This window comes from Coturnix japonica, chromosome 19 (assembly GCF_054131305.1).
Source record: "Coturnix japonica strain WE chromosome 19, WE-NBRP24, whole genome shotgun sequence".
Classification (NCBI taxonomy): Eukaryota; Metazoa; Chordata; class Aves; order Galliformes; family Phasianidae; genus Coturnix; species Coturnix japonica.
The window spans coordinates 2,398,335-2,418,158 of record NC_140681.1 but is presented as its reverse complement, the minus strand read 5'-3'; the positions used below and the strand labels follow the sequence as shown (position 1 = coordinate 2,418,158).

The window sequence follows — 19,824 nt, the reverse complement described above, 5'->3', positions numbered from 1 at the left end:
TCAGTCCTCAGAGAGCAAGGAGATGCTCACAGCCTGTCACCAGCACTTACGGGTTGGCTGAAAGGCCACAGGTTGGGAAGACCAACAAGGAAACGGGGGAAAACCTGCACTGCACCATGTCAAGGGAGAGACGTGAAGCCGACCGCTTCATCGCCCTGCGATTGCCAGCCCGAGCGAGGGACGTTCTGACCAGCTACTGAAAGAGGCAGCACCAGGTTTAGAAAGTTCGCTTCAATTTTATTGCGTACAAGAAGATTTGGCTTCTATTTATTGCCCCGCCCACACCCCAAAATGAAACCCCAGTGCCCAGGATTGCCGCTTAGCAATCAGTCACTCAGCCTCCAGTCAGACCCAAGGAGAAGCCAAACCCCGGGGCTACGTCACCTCCTCCCTCTCCAGTCCCAGCCAGCCCTATTTCAACCTAACCCTACACCAGGCCTGGACCTCAAGAGACACACCCTGAAGGAACGCAGCGTCTCCAGCTCTTGCCATACACCAAGTCCTGCCTATGTGAAGCCCTCATTGCTTCTAACGCAGCACAAGTCCTTCCTGTCCAGTTCACTTCCATCATCTCCACCGTCCATGACAGGGAAAGCACGGCTGTGCCAGTAAACTGGGCTGTTGAGTCAGCAGCTCTTGGTGCCACCTCCGAGGAAGCGTTGCAGGTGGTTCTGCTGTCCTTTGTAGCTTCTTGCTCAAGCCCTCATCGTTGCTTTCTGCTTTCCTTCTCGGCTTTCTTCCTCAGCTGAGTAGCGCTTGCCTTGCCTCGGCAAGCTTGCTGCAAGAGGGAAAAAAGAGGCACTATTTCACTCACGCACGCTGCCAGCACAGTCTGACTTAGAGAGCTGCTCGCAAGATATCCCTGGGCTACAAACCCAAGAACAAGGAAGGACACAAAAGTCACATCTGCATTGTCTGTTACCGCATGCCAAGGAAGAGTCCTCACACTCGAGCACTGCCCCACTTGCAGCTGAGGGGAGGAGGAGCTGGAAAGGACAGGTGGACAGAAAAGAAGGGAAAAGCTGAAGAGGCGAGAATCAACTTCTCCCCGAGGCAGATCACACCTTTGTGGCCACTCTTTTAGGAATGCTCACCATTCCTAATCCTAGCGTTAGCAAGATGAAAATTCACCACCTACCTTTTCACGCTCCTCGCGTACGCACTGAGGGCCGTGCCGTGGCTGTGCTGCACAACACCAGCGACTGAAAGAAAGCACGCAGAGAGCGGATCTGTTGCAGACAGTGCCAGGAGCTGTGCTTGAACAACGCTTACGGTACGGCACGCCTACCTTGCAATGGCCACACTTTGGGAGCTCTGGGACACAGCCACGTGTTGCTCTCCTGAGTCCCAGCTCCATTTCTCAGCCACTCACGCTCTGCTCCTCCATGTTCTGCAAAGGAAAAGTCCCAAGAGGGAAATTCAGTTCATCGCAGATGTCATCAAACTGTCAGGGCAGTCGCACTCATTGCTCGGGGTGAGCAACCAGCTGCATGCTTACCCAAGGAGCAGCGGTTACTTTTACTTGAGTGTAACAGCCAATGCCTGACTGCAAGTACGAACACTAACCTATGCCTAACTCTAAAATAACAACAGAAACCTATACCTAACTCTAAAATAACAACAAAAACCTATACCTAACTCTAAAATAACAACAAAAACCTATACCTAACCCTAAAGAACAAACAGGAACCTATGCCTAACTCTAAAAAACGAACAGGAACCTATCCCTAACACTAAAACTAAACTGAACACTAACACTAACCTAACACTACCATCAAAACAAAGAACATAACAAACACCTAACCTAACAGGGGGAAGATGGAACTGGGGGCCCACAGAACCAGAGGAGCAACAAGGTGGAGGAGCAGAAGATGTTAAATAATGCCACCCAGCTAACGCTGGGGGCAGGGGCCGCGCAGCAGGAAAGGAGCCGAGTGCCTGGACCAGCGATGGTGAAGCTGTGACCATGCCAACGCGGGGCCTGGCACGGTGGTGTGGTGCCAGGCCAGCTATGCCGCGGGCGGATCCACGTCCATGGGCTCCTCTGGAGGGGGATCCACCTCCATCGGTTCCTCCGGAGGGGGATCCACCTCCATCGGTTCCTCCGGAGGGGGATCCACCTCCATCGGTTCCTCCAGAGGGGGATCCACCTCCATAGGCTCCACATGGGTGGTGGTCACAGGGCTGGTCCAGGCATGATGGATAATGGCTCTCTTACCCCTCCTCTGCCTGATGGTCATGGCGGGCCCCCTCCTCCTTCTGACTCCTAGGGCCCCCAGCTCCATCCTCCCACCAGAAACTTCAACCCTCGCCCTCTTTGCAGCAGGCATGGCTGTTAACTGCCACAACTGTCAGAGGCATGCGGCAACGGTGACCATGGTGACATGGAGAGGGTTCTAAAATGGCGGCCGCACTGCTGGCACTGGAGTTCCACATAGGATGAGGAGGGGGCTGGAGGGCAGGGCATGGTACGGGAGCTACAAGGTGCTCCCTGTGCCCAGCGGGCAGCCCTTCTCTCTGGCCAGCAAGAGGGCACAGACGAGCCGGCCCCAAGTAAAGGGCCCTCGGCCTCCTTCACCCTCCTTCACCCTCCTTCACCCTCCCCCTTCTTCCACAAGGGAATCTTTTTGGGCTGCCATACTGTTGTGGTTTTGTATTTTTTTCTATTGGTATTTCACATCATAACATCATCTGGAGATCATAGATTGATCAGTCAATCATATTGATCTAGATAAGTCCGTGACACAGACGCAGCACGCAGCAGCTCCTGATGGGGCTCCTGAGCTGAGCACCAACAACGGCAGGCTCCAAAGGGGACCTGACTACGCCTGCCTCCTGGGACACACAAGCTCTGCTTTCCATAGTCGCACCCAGCGCCTCTCCTTGTGCGGCACCTCGGCGGATTCAACCCTTACCTACAATTAAGACCTCTGACTGAATTGGAATTCCAGTCACTCTGATTACACCCCACATCCCTGCTGCAGGCCCTCCCACATGCCCACGTGCTGCACCCAGCCACACCGGCTGCCACAGCCCCGCAGCCAGGCGGGGGGTTGGTGCTTCATGATCCTTGAGGTCCCTTCCAACCCGGGTCATTCTGTGATTCTGTGATCGGGTTGAAGGGGCTGGCACTGCCCTGAAGGTGAGCGAGAGAAGTTGGCAAAGGAAGGGTGAGTGGCGGGATCCGAGGAGGGCGTTTTGTGTTTGTGTGCGTGTCTGTTGTTTGCCTGATGTGTTTGTGTGCGTTGTTGTTTCAGGTGTCTGAGTGAGGACTCCCTGTGGGAACTGGCAGCAAGCAAAGGAATGGATCGACGGGCCTGGCCGCCGTGTTGGACTGCGGCTGTGGAGCCAACGAAGGTGTGTCCAGTGTCCTTCCTTACATCATTGACTATGTATGAGGTGTACCTATATCTGTGTAACCATTTTACAAGTCAGGGTGCAGGTTTTTGGTGGGGTCCTGACAGTTCCTCAGCTAGAACCCTCTTACCCCTTTGAGACAGGCCGCTTCCGTCTGTAGCTGTCATGCCAGGAGCCAAATAAATTGCCCCATGGTGAAAAACACCAAGACTCCTATGTCTGCACCGACTCTTTAACCATTTGTTTAAGAGGTGGGTTTTTAGGTCCAACTCAGTATCCCTCCCTGCCACTGACAGTACAGATGCAATAACCACCCGCACACCTGTTCCTTCGATTACCCGCCCCAGTCCCCTGAAATCATCTTTGATAGCCTTCAGGCTTTTTTTACTAACTTCTTCACTGCCAGCCTGAACTATCAGCAGGGGATAGTAGACAGAAGGGCAGATCAGACTGGGAAGTCTCCCAGCAATGTCCCTGACCCGTGCCCAGGGGAGGGAGCACACCTCCCTGCGGGTAGGGTCGGGCCAGCATATAGGGCCTTCCATTCCTCGCCAGTAGGGTTGTGCGCCCATGATGGCAGTAATGAACAAACTGCTGCATCACAAAGATCTTGGCCTGATTAGAAATCTTTGAGTAATGCTGTTACAGCAGACAGAATGTGCTAAGCGCAAGTAGTCTCCTGCACTTCACATCCTTGCTACTTTGTTCTGGGTGTTGTCACTGAGCAGCGTCTAACACAAATTCTGCCCCGGTCAGCTGGCTGCCTGAGCTTGAGCCCTGATGGCAACACTGTGTGCTTACCCAGGAGCAGCGGTTACTTTTACTTGAGTGTAGCAGCCAATGCCTGACTGTAAGTACGAACACTAACCTACGCCTAACTCTAAAATAACAACAGAAACCTATACCTAACCCTAAAGAACAAACAGGAACCTATGCCTAACTCTAAAGAACAAACAGGAACCTATCCCTAACGCTAAAACTAAACTGAACACTAACACTAACCTAACACAACCATCAAAACAAAGAACAGAGCAAACACCTAACTACAACAGGGGGAAGAAGGAACTGGGGGCCCACAGAACCGGAGGAGCAACGAGGTGGAGGAGAAGAAGATGTTAAATAATGCCACCCAGCTCATGCTGGGGGCAGGGGCCGCGCAGCAGGAAAGGAGCCGAGTGCCTGGACCAGCGATGGTGAATCTGTGACCATGCCAACGCGGGGCCTGGCACGGTGGTGTGGTGCCAGGCCAGCTATGCCGCGGGCGGATCCACGTCCATGGGCTCCTCTGGAGGGGGATCCACCTCCATCGGTTCCTCCGGAGGGGGATCCACCTCCATCGGCTCCACATGGGTGGTGGTCACAGGGCTGGTCCAGGCATGATGGAAACGGGCTCCTTTCCCCCTCCTCCATTTGATGGTTATGGCGGGCACCCTCCTCCTCTTCGGTTCTGGGGCCCCCAGCTCCTTCTCCCCACTTAAATCCTCACTACATTCCTCTCGCCCTCGCTTCGTGCTGGACATGGCTGCTACCTGCCCAGCACTCTCAGAGGTGAGTGAGTCGGGTGGAGCCGCAGCAACCAAGGTGACAGCTGTGACATGGGGAAGATTCCAAAATGGCACCTGTGCTGCTGGGAGTGGTGTTCCGCATAGGATAAGGAGGGGGCTGGAGGGCAGGGCACGGCACGGGAGCTACAAGGCACTCCCTGTGTCCAGCGGGCAGCCCTTCTCTCCGGCCAGCAAGAGGGCACAGAGAGCTGGCCCCGAGAAAAGGGCCCTCGGCCTCCTTCACCCTCCCCCTCCTTTCATAAGGGAATCCCCACTTTGGGCTGGGCACCCACATGGAATCATTGAAACTACAACCTACTACTTTGCTTCTACAGCAAGACTATTGTACTGAAATACTACTGTACTTAAAGCACCTGCAATCACACTACACTCGTTTTTAATATTAAACTCTCAAACTTTCATAGCAAATAATAACATCCGCTCACAAAGAAAATGTGGAGAGGCCACAAAAGAGAAATACCACTCATGAAAACATTTGTATTTAGACATTCAAACTAACAACGTACTTTGTCTTTACCTAACCGTACCATTCTGTGCTAGAAATACGATGTTTTGCTGTAGAGTATAACTTGGAGAACCCAAAAGCAGCTAAAACCTGCTCCACTCAGTAATTTGACCATCCGCTGATATTTGGTTCTTTGCTCCCTTGCTTTCTAGTTGCTCACTCTTTAGACACACGCAAATCACATTGTCAAGGACTACAAAAACACTGTTAGCCAAAAAATTTATGCTGGCAGAATCTTAACGTTAGAAACGTGTAAATTGGTTGCAAAGAAGAAAGTGAAGACCAACACAGTAACCAAATACTAACTGATACATAAGGCTTCTCTCACACATCCTGAAAACAGAACCGCCAGCCTTAATGAACTTTGCTCTTCAGACACTGACTGAAATGCAAGTATTACCTTGTCATGGTTTAATAATTTTGTAATTTTGCTATCAGTATTCCACATCATAACATCATATAAAGCATGAATAGTTTTACTGAATCTGCAACTTACAGAAGAAGACTACATCTCCCAGAGAACAACACGAGGTCACGGGACCTGGACACTATATTAACTCTGTCGCAGGCTAGACTGACGTCTTTCGAGTTCTGGCGTTCAGGGGAGTGTGTGGGAGCCTTCACCGTTTCGCCTAGATTTACAGTAGGCCTCTCGGTTTCGGGACTCATTCTCTCTCCTATTTTGCTTGATTCGTTAGCTCAATTTTCAATTATATTGTATTATACTGTGTTATCCTGTATTTCGATATAGTAATTTAGTAAATAAGTGTGCCTCCTTAGATTGTTGCTGCTGTTTTCTTTTCCTAATTAACTTTTTTTCCTTTCGGCCTAGGGCCCCTGCTGGGCCCACAGTCCCTGTCACGGACGCAGGTGGATTTTTAGTTTAAACCGTGACATACCTGTAGCAGCCTGGATCTGGCAATAGTCAAAGAATCCTTTACGTCCAGCCCCTTAGCATCAAAAGACCACAGATACTGCTGGGGCAGAATTTCATTGAAGCCTTCAAAAGAAGCTTGTGTCTGTTCCTCAGTGCCTCGGGAAAGTCTCCATTCTGCTACCAGCCTGGAAAAGACACAGAAGGATCATTTAAAACAGGCTACGCTAACCCAAGTTCATCTTTGTTAGTTTGTTTTGAAATGAACCGTAAGCTGTGTTAAGAAAAATGATGGAAAGTGCTGGGGATAGAGCACTGTGTAACTGTATTCTAATTGTATTCCCAACCTTCACCCTGCGCAAACAATTTTAAGTTAAAACCCTATGTTTCCAACCACTCAACTGCAGAAAGCATTTTAGGCTCCAGTAGAAGGCAGCATCTACTCACTGATGATATTAATGAGAGCACAGGAGTCCCTTGCTGTTCGGAGGAAGAAAAAAATGCAGAGCTGTGTTCATCTAATATGTTCCATATTTGTTTCTGTCAATCACAAAACTTTGCTCTGTGGTAGAAACTCCACTCTCCATTAAGAAAAGGGAGAAAAGCAGGCAGGAGACCCAAAGAACCTGAACCCAGGGAGAAGCAGATATTATGCTGAATTCAAGCCTAACCTGTCAGGAGAACTGGAATCAAAAGGAGAGAACGCAACACAGGACACAGAGTGTGACAAAAGAACATTGCTTAAGCTGCAATCTGAGCTCTGCCCGGCTTCCTCAAAACCAGAAGAGAACGGTCTTCTGCAGGTACTCCCTCCTCTCCATCCCAGTGAGTATTTGGCACAACTGCCAATGCCAATACGTTCCTTCTGCAAATGTCACCGTTTCTGTGAAACCTTTCCAGATGACTCGTGACTAAAGCAATTTCTACTCCCTCATTCCTCAAAACCTTCCCACACAAAAGCCTTCACAGATCAGATGGTAAGAAAGAGGGAATTCTACGGCCACAGCAATAAAGCGCGCAGAAAGCCCATCTGTTGCAGACAGAGGAGTGAGCCGTGCTTAACCAACACTGCTTCAGCGCACGCTTACAGTAAGGCACACCTACCTTGCGCTGGCCACGCACGAAGCTCGTGACGCAGCTCCAGGCGGCTCTCCTGGGGCCCAGCTTCATTTCACGGCCACTCACGCTCTGCTGCTGGACATTCTGCAACGGAAAAGCCACCGGATGCAAATCCCATCCCTCGCAGATGGCATCAGACCTCCGCTCTCATGGCAGTCACCACCGCCCTGCCCTGGGCAGCGCTTCCACTGCCCTTGCTCCTGCCACAAGACACCAACGTCTGCTTCTAACGCGGCTCCACCATGGGATCCTGTATGCAATAGAAAAACACACGGAGGCTGCCAGCCACTGCAACACGCGCGCTGTGAAACCCCTGGCACTGCTGAGTCCCAAGAGCAGAGGAGAGAAGCGTTTGCCTGCCATGGACGGGCTGCGGCGGGATTGAATCCTGCCTTCGAATCGGGACACCCCCAGGGAGAGCCTCCCTGGGGACCCAAAGACTGAAATGGAGGCAAGGTAACACTTTGCTATAGAAAGGGAAAGGGGAACTTCACAGAATCCGAGACAAAGGGTAACTGCAGATAGTTTACATTTAAAAGTGCAGGGATAGGGGGAATTACAGACACTTAGTCAAAATAAAACCAGAGAAGAGGGCAATAAAGATAAGAAGAAATTGTCCGGAGACCTCTGACAAGAAGAAGGATTAGATACCCCCGGGCAAGATGATGCTGACATGGGAGAACGATACCAGCAGATAACACCAAGAAGAAAACAGAAGAAGAATTTCACCCCAAAACAACGGCAAGGGTCGCGGGGAATGGGGTCCTAGGGAATGTAATGAATATGTAATCAAACTGAGGAGGAGACTATTGATTACGTATTAGCTTAACCTATATCTGTAACACACTTTTCTCCTTACGGTGTGCAAGTTTGGTGGAGCTCTCCCGCTTGCACCCGGCGCTGCGCAACGCTGGAATAAACATACCTGCTTTAGAACCCATCTTTGGGTTATAGAGTTTGATTCCGCAAGTCATCTTCCTGCCGCACAGCCCAGCACGGCCGGAGCCGCACCACACGATCCGGGCCGGGGCCGGCTCAGGCTCTGCCTCCAGGCTTTTGGGGCCGGCCGGGTGACTCCGCAGCACAGCGAGACCGTGGAGCCGCCCGGGAGCCGCCTCTGGGTGCCGGCAGCGCCGCGAGCTCCTCCCCCGACAGCCCCTCCGTGCCCCCGCCCCGAGGCCCGACCCCGTTCGCAGCACAGAGCCCGCTCCTCCCGGCCCCGCTCATGGCCGCCATGCCGCCATGGCCCGGAAGTGCTCTCCGCCGCCTGCAGGAAGCACTTCCTGTCACTGGCACTGGCACTGTCACGTGGCTCAGGCCGGGCTGGGGCCTGTTGGGGGGGGGCGGCTGCCGGAAAAGGACCCAAAATTCACGTCTCATTTCGTGTCTTTCCTCTCGCTTTCCTTCCTTTACCTTCCCCTTCCCTTCCTTCCTTCCTCGCCCTCGTCCCCTTCCCTTCACCACCTCCCTGTGTCCATTCCAGTGCCTGGCCACCCTTTCTGAGCAGTAATACCTCGTAGTGTCCAGCCTGAATCTCCCCTGTCGCAGCTTGAAGCCATTCCCTCTGGTCCTATCATTAATGACACGAGAGAAGAGGCCGAGCCCCAGCTCACTACAGCCTCCCTTCAGGAAGTTAGAGAGAGCAATGAGGTCTCCCCTGAGCCTCCTCTTCTCCAGGCTGAACAATCCCAGCTCCCTCAGCCGCTCCTCATACGGCCTGTGCTCCAGACCCCTCACCAGCTTTGTTGCCCTCCTCTGAACGCGTTCCAGGGCCTCGATGTCTTTCTTGCACTGAGGGGCCCAAAACTGAACACAGCACTCGAGCTGCGGCCTCATCAGTGCTGACAACAGGGGGACAATCACCTCTCTGCTCCTGCTGGCAACACTGTTTCCCATGCAGGCCAGGATGCCCTCGGCCTTCTTATTATACAGCAAAGGAATCCCCTGAAAAGGAAACCACAATATCTGGCAACATGAAACAAAGTTCTGATTCGTAAAAGACTGGCAGCAAGGCCTGAATCTCTTGTGTCATCTGCTCTTGATGTATCACATTAGCACTAGGTGGAATGCAGAAGCTTCCTGAGACGTGATAATCAAAACCTAGTCCAATGCCTTTAAAAAAGCCTTTAAGAGATTACTCCTCCTTGTCTGTTTAAAATAAACTTAGGTAATACAAAAGGTTGGAAAATTTTTGGACAACTCCCCAGGGCCGGGCTTTGGAAGGCCGTATTGACGAGAGTCAATCAAGCTCCGGCTGCAGGCGTATATGTGTGTGCCAGTTCTTTAACACAGTAGAAATCACAACTTGCTGCATGATCAAAATTCTACATGTGCTACTCCTGAACCCCAATGACTTCCAACGGTGTTAAATTACCCCTTGATCTCAAAGCAGAACAAAACAACAAAATGCCACACCAATAGTGAATACATAAAAACAAACAACTCCTTGGGCCTCAAGGGGAGGCTGATGCACAGGCCACGGCTGCCAGCGTGCAGCTGGGCTTCCCAGGGCAAACAGCAACACACGGTGCATCCATCAGAAGCTGAAAGAGCCCTCAGGGAAGAGAGGCCAACTCAAGGGGCTGAGCACGGGACACCCTTCTTCCTGCCGGGCTGCTTCCCCTCCTCTGGTTTCTTTCTGTCAGTCCTCAGAGAGCAAGGAGATGCTCACAGCCTGTCACCAGCACTTACGGGTTGGCTGAAAGGCCACAGGTTGGGAAGACCAACAAGGAAACGGGGGAAAACCTGCACTGCACCATGTCAAGGGAGAGACGTGAAGCCGACCGCTTCATCGCCCTGCGATTGCCAGCCCGAGCGAGGGACGTTCTGACCAGCTACTGAAAGAGGCAGCACCAGGTTTAGAAAGTTCGCTTCAATTTTATTGCGTACAAGAAGATTTGGCTTCTATTTATTGCCCCGCCCACACCCCAAAATGAAACCCCAGTGCCCAGGATTGCCGCTTAGCAATCAGTCACTCAGCCTCCAGTCAGACCCAAGGAGAAGCCAAACCCCGGGGCTACGTCACCTCCTCCCTCTCCAGTCCCAGCCAGCCCTATTTCAACCTAACCCTACACCAGGCCTGGACCTCAAGAGACACACCCTGAAGGAACGCAGCGTCTCCAGCTCTTGCCATACACCAAGTCCTGCCTATGTGAAGCCCTCATTGCTTCTAACGCAGCACAAGTCCTTCCTGTCCAGTTCACTTCCATCATCTCCACCGTCCATGACAGGGAAAGCACGGCTGTGCCAGTAAACTGGGCTGTTGAGTCAGCAGCTCTTGGTGCCACCTCCGAGGAAGCGTTGCAGGTGGTTCTGCTGTCCTTTGTAGCTTCTTGCTCAAGCCCTCATCGTTGCTTTCTGCTTTCCTTCTCGGCTTTCTTCCTCAGTTGAGTAGCGCTTGCCTTGCCTCGGCAAGCTTGCTGCAAGAGGGAAAAAAGAGGCACTATTTCACTCACGCACGCTGCCAGCACAGTCTGACTTAGAGAGCTGCTCGCAAGATATCCCTGGGCTACGAACCCAAGAACAAGGAAGGACACAAAAGTCACATCTGCATTGTCTGTTACCGCATGCCAAGGAAGAGTCCTCACACTCGAGCACTGCCCCACTTGCAGCTGAGGGGAGGAGGAGCTGGAAAGGACAGGTGGACAGAAAAGAAGGGAAAAGCTGAAGAGGCGAGAATCAACTTCTCCCCGAGGCAGATCACACCTTTGTGGCCACTCTTTTAGGAATGCTCACCATTCCTAATCCTAGCGTTAGCAAGATGAAAATTCACCACCTACCTTTTCACGCTCCTCGCGTACGCACTGAGGGCCGTGCCGTGGCTGTGCTGCACAACACCAGCGACTGAAAGAAAGCACGCAGAGAGCGGATCTGTTGCAGACAGTGCCAGGAGCTGTGCTTGAACAACGCTTACGGTAAGGCACGCCTACCTTGCAATGGCCACACTTTGGGAGCTCTGGGACACAGCCACGTGTTGCTCTCCTGAGTCCCAGCTCCATTTCTCAGCCCACTCACGCTCTGCTCCTCCATGTTCTGCAAAGGAAAAGTCCCAAGAGGGAAATTCAGTTCATCGCAGATGTCATCAAACTGTCAGGGCAGTCGCACTCATTGCTCGGGGTGAGCAACCAGCTGCATGCTTACCCAAGGAGCAGCGGTTACTTTTACTTGAGTGTAACAGCCAATGCCTGACTGCAAGTACGAACACTAACCTATGCCTAACTCTAAAATAACAACAGAAACCTATACCTAACTCTAAAATAACAACAAAAACCTATACCTAACTCTAAAATAACAACAAAAACCTATACCTAACCCTAAAGAACAAACAGGAACCTATGCCTAACTCTAAAAAACGAACAGGAACCTATCCCTAACGCTAAAACTAAACTGAACACTAACACTAACACTAATCTAACACTACCATCAACAAAAACATAACAAGCACCTAACCTAACAGGGGCAAGAAGGAACTGGGGGCCCACAGAACCAGAGGAGCAACAACGTGGAGGAGAAGATGATGTTAAATAATGCCACCCAGCTAATGCTGGGGGCAGGGGCCGCGCAGCAGGAAAGGAGCCGAGTGCCTGGACCAGCGATGGTGAAGCTGTGACCATGCCAACGCGGGGCCTGGCACGGTGGTGTGGTGCCAGGCCAGCTATGCCGCGGGCGGATCCACGTCCATGGGCTCCTCTGGAGGGGGATCCACCTCCATCGGTTCCTCCGGAGGGGGATCCACCTCCATAGGCTCCACATGGGTGGTGGTCACAGGGCTGGTCCAGGCATGATGGATAATGGCTCTCTTACCCCTCCTCTGCCTGATGGTCATGGCGGGCCCCCTCCTCCTTCTGACTCCTAGGGCCCCCAGCTCCATCCTCCCACCAGAAACTTCAACCCTCGCCCTCTTTGCAGCAGGCATGGCTGTTAACTGCCACAACTGTCAGAGGCATGCGGCAACGGTGACCATGGTGACATGGAGAGGGTTCTAAAATGGCGGCCGCACTGCTGGCACTGGAGTTCCACATAGGATGAGGAGGGGGCTGGAGGGCAGGGCATGGTACGGGAGCTACAAGGTGCTCCCTGTGCCCAGCGGGCAGCCCTTCTCTCTGGCCAGCAAGAGGGCACAGACGAGCCGGCCCCAAGTAAAGGGCCCTCGGCCTCCTTCACCCTCCTTCACCCTCCCCCTTCTTCCACAAGGGAATCTTTTTGGGCTGCCATACTGTTGTGGTTTTGTATTTTTTTCTATTGGTATTTCACATCATAACATCATCTGGAGATCATAGATTGATCAGTCAATCATATTGATCTAGATAAGTCCGTGACACAGACGCAGCACGCAGCAGCTCCTGATGGGGCTCCTGAGCTGAGCACCAACAACGGCAGGCTCCAAAGGGGACCTGACTACGCCTGCCTCCTGGGACACACAAGCTCTGCTTTCCATAGTCGCACCCAGCGCCTCTCCTTGTGCGGCACCTCGGCGGATTCAACCCTTACCTACAATTAAGACCTCTGACTGAATTGGAATTCCAGTCACTCTGATTACACCCCACATCCCTGCTGCAGGCCCTCCCACATGCCCACGTGCTGCACCCAGCCACACCGGCTGCCACAGCCCCGCAGCCAGGCGGGGGTTGGTGCTTCATGATCCTTGAGGTCCCTTCCAACCCGGGTCATTCTGTGATTCTGTGATCGGGTTGAAGGGGCTGGCACTGCCCTGAAGGTGAGCGAGAGAAGTTGGCAAAGGAAGGGTGAGTGGCGGGATCCGAGGAGGGCGTTTTGTGTTTGTGTGCGTGTCTGTTGTTTGCCTGATGTGTTTGTGTGCGTTGTTGTTTCAGGTGTCTGAATGAGGACTCCCTGTGGGAACTGGCAGCAAGCAAAGGAATGGATCGACGGGCCTGGGCGCCGTGTTGGACTGCGGCTGTGGAGCCAACGAAGGTGTGTCCAGTGTCCTTCCTTACATCATGTATGAGGTGTACCTATATCTGTGTAACCATTTTACAAGTCAGGGTGCAGGTTTTTGGTGGGGTCCTGACAGTTCCTCAGCTAGAACCCTCTTACCCCTTTGAGACAGGCCGCTTCCGTCTGTAGCTGTCATGCCAGGAGCCAAATAAATTGCCCCATGGTGAAAAACACCAAGACTCCTATGTCTGCACCGACTCTTTAACCATTTGTTTAAGAGGTGGGTTTTTAGGTCCAACTCAGTATCCCTCCCTGCCACTGAAAGTACAGATGCAATAACCACCCGCACACCTGTTCCTTCGATTACCCGCCCCAGTCCCCTGAAATCATCTTTGATAGCCTTCAGGCTTTTTTTACTAACTTCTTCACTGCCAGCCTGAACTATCAGCAGGGGATAGTAGACAGAAGGGCAGATCAGACTGGGAAGTCTCCCAGCAATGTCCCTGACCCGTGCCCAGGGGAGGGAGCACACCTCCCTGCGGGTAGGGTCGGGCCAGCATATAGGGCCTTCCATTCCTCGCCAGTAGGGTTGTGCGCCCATGATGGCAGTAATGAACAAACTGCTGCATCACAAAGATCTTGGCCTGATTAGAAATCTTTGAGTAATGCTGTTACAGCAGACAGAATGTGCTAAGCGCAAGTAGTCTCCTGCACTTCACATCCTTGCTACTTTGTTCTGGGTGTTGTCACTGAGCAGCGTCTAACACAAATTCTGCCCCGGTCAGCTGGCTGCCTGAGCTTGAGCCCTGATGGCAACACTGTGTGCTTACCCAGGAGCAGCGGTTACTTTTACTTGAGTGTAGCAGCCAATGCCTGACTGTAAGTACGAACACTAACCTATGCCTAACTCTAAAATAACAACAGAAACCTATACCTAACCCTAAAGAACAAACAGGAACCTATGCCTAACTCTAAAGAACAAACAGGAACCTATCCCTAACGCTAAAACTAAACTGAACACTAACACTAACCTAACACAACCATCAAAACAAAGAACAGAGCAAACACCTAACTACAACAGGGGGAAGAAGGAACTGGGGGCCCACAGAACCGGAGGAGCAACGAGGTGGAGGAGAAGAAGATGTTAAATAATGCCACCCAGCTCATGCTGGGGGCAGGGGCCACGCAGCAGGAAAGGAGCCGAGTGCCTGGACCAGCGATGGTGAAGCTGTGACCATGCCAACGGTCATGACCATGACCACGGTGGTGTGGTGCCAGGCCAGCTATGCCGCGGGCGGATCCACGTCCATGGGCTCCTCTGGAGGGGGATCCACCTCCATCGGTTCCTCCGGAGGGGGATCCACCTCCATCGGCTCCACATGGGTGGTGGTCACAGGGCTGGTCCAGGCATGATGGAAACGGGCTCCTTTCCCCCTCCTCCATTTGATGGTTATGGCGGGCACCCTCCTCCTCTTCGGTTCTGGGGCCCCCAGCTCCTTCTCCCACTTAAATCCTCACTACATTCCTCTCGCCCTCGCTTCGTGCTGGACATGGCTGCTACCTGCCCAGCACTCTCAGAGGTGAGTGAGTCGGGTGGAGCCGCAGCAACCAAGGTGACAGCTGTGACATGGGGAAGATTCCAAAATGGCACCTGTGCTGCTGGGAGTGGTGTTCCGCATAGGATGAGGAGGGGGCTGGAGGGCAGGGCACGGCACGGGAGCTACAAGGCACTCCCTGTGTCCAGCGGGCAGCCCTTCTCTCCGGCCAGCAAGAGGGCACAGAGAGCTGGCCCCGAGAAAAGGGCCCTCGGCCTCCTTCACCCTCCCCCTCCTTTCATAAGGGAATCCCCACTTTGGGCTGGGCACCCACATGGAATCATTGAAACTACAACCTACTACTTTGCTTCTACAGCAAGACTATTGTACTGAAATACTACTGTACTTAAAAGCACCTGCAATCACACTACACTCGTTTTTAATATTAAACTCTCAAACTTTCATAGCAAATAATAACATCCGCTCACAAAGAAAATGTGGAGAGGCCACAAAAGAGAAATACCACTCATGAAAACATTTGTATTTAGACATTCAAACTAACAACGTACTTTGTCTTTACCTAACCGTACCATTCTGTGCTAGAAATACGATGTTTTGCTGTAGAGTATAACTTGGAGAACCCAAAAGCAGCTAAAACCTGCTCCACTCAGTAATTTGACCATCCGCTGATATTTGGTTCTTTGCTCCCTTGCTTTCTAGTTGCTCACTCTTTAGACACACGCAAATCACATTGTCAAGGACTACAAAAACACTGTTAGCCAAAAAATTTATGCTGGCAGAATCTTAACGTTAGAAACGTGTAAATTGGTTGCAAAGAAGAAAGTGAAGACCAACACAGTAACCAAATACTAACTGATACATAAGGCTTCTCTCACACATCCTGAAAACAGAACCGCCAGCCTTAATGAACTTTGCTCTTCAGACACTGACTGAAATGCAAGTATTACCTTGTCATGGTTTAATAATTTTGTAATTTTGCTATCAGTATTCCACATCATAACATCATATAAAGCATGAATAGTTTTACTGAATCTGCAACTTACAGAAGAAGACTACATCTCCCAGAGAACAACACGAGGTCACGGGACCTGGACACTATATTAACTCTGTCGCAGGCTAGACTGACGTCTTTCGAGTTCTGGCGTTCAGGGGAGTGTGTGGGAGCCTTCACCGTTTCGCCTAGATTTACAGTAGGCCTCTCGGTTTCGGGACTCATTCTCTCTCCTATTTTGCTTGATTCGTTAGCTCAATTTTCAATTATATTGTATTATACTGTGTTATCCTGTATTTCGATATAGTAATTTAGTAAATAAGTGTGCCTCCTTAGATTGTTGCTGCTGTTTTCTTTTCCTAATTAACTTTTTTTCCTTTCGGCCTAGGGCCCCTGCTGGGCCCACAGTCCCTGTCACGGACGCAGGTGGATTTTTAGTTTAAACCGTGACATACCTGTAGCAGCCTGGATCTGGCAATAGTCAAAGAATCCTTTACGTCCAGCTCCTTAGCATCAAAAAACCACAGATACTGCTGGGGCAGAATTTCATTGAAGCCTTCAAAAGAAGCTTGTGTCTGTTCCTCAGTGCCTCGGGAAAGTCTCCATTCTGCTACCAGCCTGGAAAAGACACAGAAGGATCATTTAAAACAGGCTACGCTAACCCAAGTTCATCTTTGTTAGTTTGTTTTGAAATGAACCGTAAGCTGTGTTAAGAAAAATGATGGAAAGTGCTGGGGATAGAGCACTGTGTAACTGTATTCTAATTGTATTCCCAACCTTCACCCTGCGCAAACAATTTTAAGTTAAAACCCTATGTTTCCAACCACTCAACTGCAGAAAGCATTTTAGGCTCCAGCAGAAGGCAGCATCTACTCACTGATGATATTAATGAGAGCACAGGAGTCCCTTGCTGTTCGGAGGAAGAAAAAAATGCAGAGCTGTGTTCATCTAATATGTTCCATATTTGTTTCTGTCAATCACGAAACTTTGCTCTGTGGTAGAAACTCCACTCTCCATTAAGAAAAGGGAGAAAAGCAGGCAGGAGACCCAAAGAACCTGAACCCAGGGAGAAGCAGATATTATGCTGAATTCAAGCCTAACCTGTCAGGAGAACTGGAATCGAAAGGAGAGAACGCAACACAGGACACAGAGTGTGACAAAAGAACATTGCTTAAGCTGCAATCTGAGCTCTGCCCGGCTTCCTCAAAACCAGAAGAGAACGGTCTTCTGCAGGTACTCCCTCCTCTCCATCCCAGTGAGTATTTGGCACAACTGCCAATGCCAATACGTTCCTTCTGCAAATGTCACCGTTTCTGTGAAACCTTTCCAGATGACTCGTGACTAAAGCAATTTCTACTCCCTCATTCCTCAAAACCTTCCCACACAAAAGCCTTCACAGATCAGATGGTAAGAAAGAGGGAATTCTACGGCCACAGCAATAAAGCGCGCAGAAAGCCCATCTGTTGCAGACAGAGGAGTGAGCCGTGCTTAACCAACACTGCTTCAGCGCACGCTTACAGTAAGGCACACCTACCTTGCGCTGGCCACGCACGAAGCTCGTGACGCAGCTCCAGGCGGCTCTCCTGGGGCCCAGCTTCATTTCACGGCCACTCACGCTCTGCTGCTGGACATTCTGCAACGGAAAAGCCACCGGATGCAAATCCCATCCCTCGCAGATGGCATCAGACCTCCGCTCTCATGGCAGTCACCACCGCCCTGCCCTGGGCAGCGCTTCCACTGCCCTTGCTCCTGCCACAAGACACCAACGTCTGCTTCTAACGCGGCTCCACCATGGGATCCTGTATGCAACAGAAAAACACACGGAGGCTGCCAGCCACTGCAACACGCGCGCTGTGAAACCCCTGGCACTGCTGAGTCCCAAGAGCAGAGGAGAGAAGCGTTTGCCTGCCATGGACGGGCTGCGGCGGGATTGAATCCTGCCTTCGAATCGGGACACCCCCAGGGAGAGCCTCCCTGGGGACCCAAAGACTGAAATGGAGGCAAGGTAACACTTTGCTATAGAAAGGGAAAGGGGAACTTCACAGAAACCGAGACAAAGGGTAACTGCAGATAGTTTACATTTAAAAGTGCAGGGATAGGGGGAATTACAGACACTTAGTCAAAATAAAACCAGAGAAGAGGGCAATAAAGATAAGAAGAAATTGTCCGGAGACCTCTGACAAGAAGAAGGATTAGATACCCCCGGGCAAGATGATGCTGACATGGGAGAACGATACCAGCAGATAACACCAAGAAGAAAACAGAAGAAGAATTTCACCCCAAAACAACGGCAAGGGTCGCGGGGAATGGGGTCCTAGGGAATGTAATGAATATGTAATCAAACTGAGGAGGAGACTATTGATTACGTATTAGCTTAACCTATATCTGTAACACACTTTTCTCCTTACGGTGTGCAAGTTTGGTGGAGCTCTCCCGCTTGCACCCGGCGCTGCGCAACGCTGGAATAAACATACCTGCTTTAGAACCCATCTTTGGGTTATAGAGTTTGATTCCGCAAGTCATCTTCCTGCCGCACAGCCCAGCACGGCCGGAGCCGCACCACACGATCCGGGCCGGGGCCGGCTCAGGCTCTGCCTCCAGGCTTTTGGGGCCGGCCGGGTGACTCCGCAGCACAGCGAGACCGTGGAGCCGCCCGGGAGCCGCCTCTGGGTGCCGGCAGCGCCGCGAGCTCCTCCCCCGACAGCCCCTCCGTGCCCCCGCCCCGAGGCCCGACCCCGTTCGCAGCACAGAGCCCGCTCCTCCCGGCCCCGCTCATGGCCGCCATGCCGCCATGGCCCGGAAGTGCTCTCCGCCGCCTGCAGGAAGCACTTCCTGTCACTGGCACTGGCACTGGCACTGTCACGTGGCTCAGGCCGGGCTGGGGCCTGTTGGGGGGGGGCGGCTGCCGGAAAAGGACCCAAAATTCACGTCTCATTTCGTGTCTTTCCTCTCGCTTTCCTTCCTTTACCTTCCCCTTCCCTTCCTTCCTTCCTCGCCCTCGTCCCCTTCCCTTCACCACCTCCCTGTGTCCATTCCAGTGCCTGGCCACCCTTTCTGAGCAGTAATACCTCGTAGTGTCCAGCCTGAATCTCCCCTGTCGCAGCTTGAAGCCATTCCCTCTGGTCCTATCATTAATGACACGAGAGAAGAGGCCGAGCCCCAGCTCACTACAGCCTCCCTTCAGGAAGTTAGAGAGAGCAATGAGGTCTCCCCTGAGCCTCCTCTTCTCCAGGCTGAACAATCCCAGCTCCCTCAGCCGCTCCTCATACGGCCTGTGCTCCAGACCCCTCACCAGCTTTGTTGCCCTCCTCTGAACGCGTTCCAGGGCCTCGATGTCTTTCTTGCACTGAGGGGCCCAAAACTGAACACAGCACTCGAGCTGCGGCCTCATCAGTGCTGACAACAGGGGGACAATCACCTCTCTGCTCCTGCTGGCAACACTGTTTCCCATGCAGGCCAGGATGCCCTCGGCCTTCTTATTATACAGCAAAGGAATCCCCTGAAAAGGAAACCACAATATCTGGCAACATGAAACAAAGTTCTGATTCGTAAAAGACTGGCAGCAAGGCCTGAATCTCTTGTGTCATCTGCTCTTGATGTATCACATTAGCACTAGGTGGAATGCAGAAGCTTCCTGAGACGTGATAATCAAAACCTAGTCCAATGCCTTTAAAAAAGCCTTTAAGAGATTACTCCTCCTTGTCTGTTTAAAATAAACTTAGGTAATACAAAAGGTTGGAAAATTTTTGGACAACTCCCCAGGGCCGGGCTTTGGAAGGCCGTATTGACGAGAGTCAATCAAGCTCCGGCTGCAGGCGTATATGTGTGTGCCAGTTCTTTAACACAGTAGAAATCACAACTTGCTGCATGATCAAAATTCTACATGTGCTACTCCTGAACCCCAATGACTTCCAACGGTGTTAAATTACCCCTTGATCTCAAAGCAGAACAAAACAACAAAA

The 19,824-nt window shown here is 51.8% G+C and overlaps 2 protein-coding genes and 1 long non-coding RNA gene across 4 annotated transcripts; all 3 read right to left on the bottom strand.

Annotated features, from left to right (window-relative positions):
• Positions 1–216: 216 nt before the first annotated feature.
• Positions 217–1,824, bottom strand: LOC146757772 (uncharacterized). The gene is made up of 2 exons (XR_014935914.1): positions 1,139–1,824; positions 217–778 (listed from the first exon to the last, which is right to left on the bottom strand). It is a non-coding gene; the product is annotated as an uncharacterized LOC146757772 (long non-coding RNA).
• Positions 1,825–6,439: 4,615 nt separating this feature from the next.
• Positions 6,440–9,602, bottom strand: LOC146757771 (uncharacterized). Its single transcript, XM_085520110.1, has 3 exons — positions 8,346–9,602; positions 7,406–7,504; positions 6,440–6,489 (listed from the first exon to the last, which is right to left on the bottom strand). The coding sequence occupies exon 1, from the start codon at positions 9,314–9,316 to the stop codon at positions 8,456–8,458; it is 861 nt and encodes a 286-aa protein (XP_085376236.1). The 5' UTR covers positions 9,317–9,602; the 3' UTR covers positions 6,440–6,489; positions 7,406–7,504; positions 8,346–8,455.
• Positions 9,603–10,277: 675 nt separating this feature from the next.
• LOC146757770 (uncharacterized) lies at positions 10,278–19,599 on the bottom strand. 2 transcript variants are annotated; one of them, XM_085520091.1, is made up of 5 exons: positions 18,337–19,599; positions 17,397–17,495; positions 16,318–16,480; positions 11,200–11,452; positions 10,278–10,839 (listed from the first exon to the last, which is right to left on the bottom strand). In XM_085520091.1, the coding sequence occupies exon 1, from the start codon at positions 19,311–19,313 to the stop codon at positions 18,447–18,449; it is 867 nt and encodes a 288-aa protein (XP_085376217.1). In that variant the 5' UTR covers positions 19,314–19,599; the 3' UTR covers positions 10,278–10,839; positions 11,200–11,452; positions 16,318–16,480; positions 17,397–17,495; positions 18,337–18,446. The 2 variants fall into 2 exon arrangements, with proteins under 2 accessions (XP_085376217.1, XP_085376216.1); XM_085520090.1 differs by having other exon boundaries at positions 10,278–11,452.
• Between the last annotated feature and the right edge of the window lie 225 nt (positions 19,600–19,824).

Coding starts and splice junctions, on each gene's coding strand:
- LOC146757770 (XM_085520090.1), bottom strand. CDS start 19,313: ATGGGAAACAGTGTTGCCAGCAGGAGCAGAGAGGTGATTGTCCCCCTG.
- LOC146757771 (XM_085520110.1), bottom strand. CDS start 9,316: ATGGGAAACAGTGTTGCCAGCAGGAGCAGAGAGGTGATTGTCCCCCTG.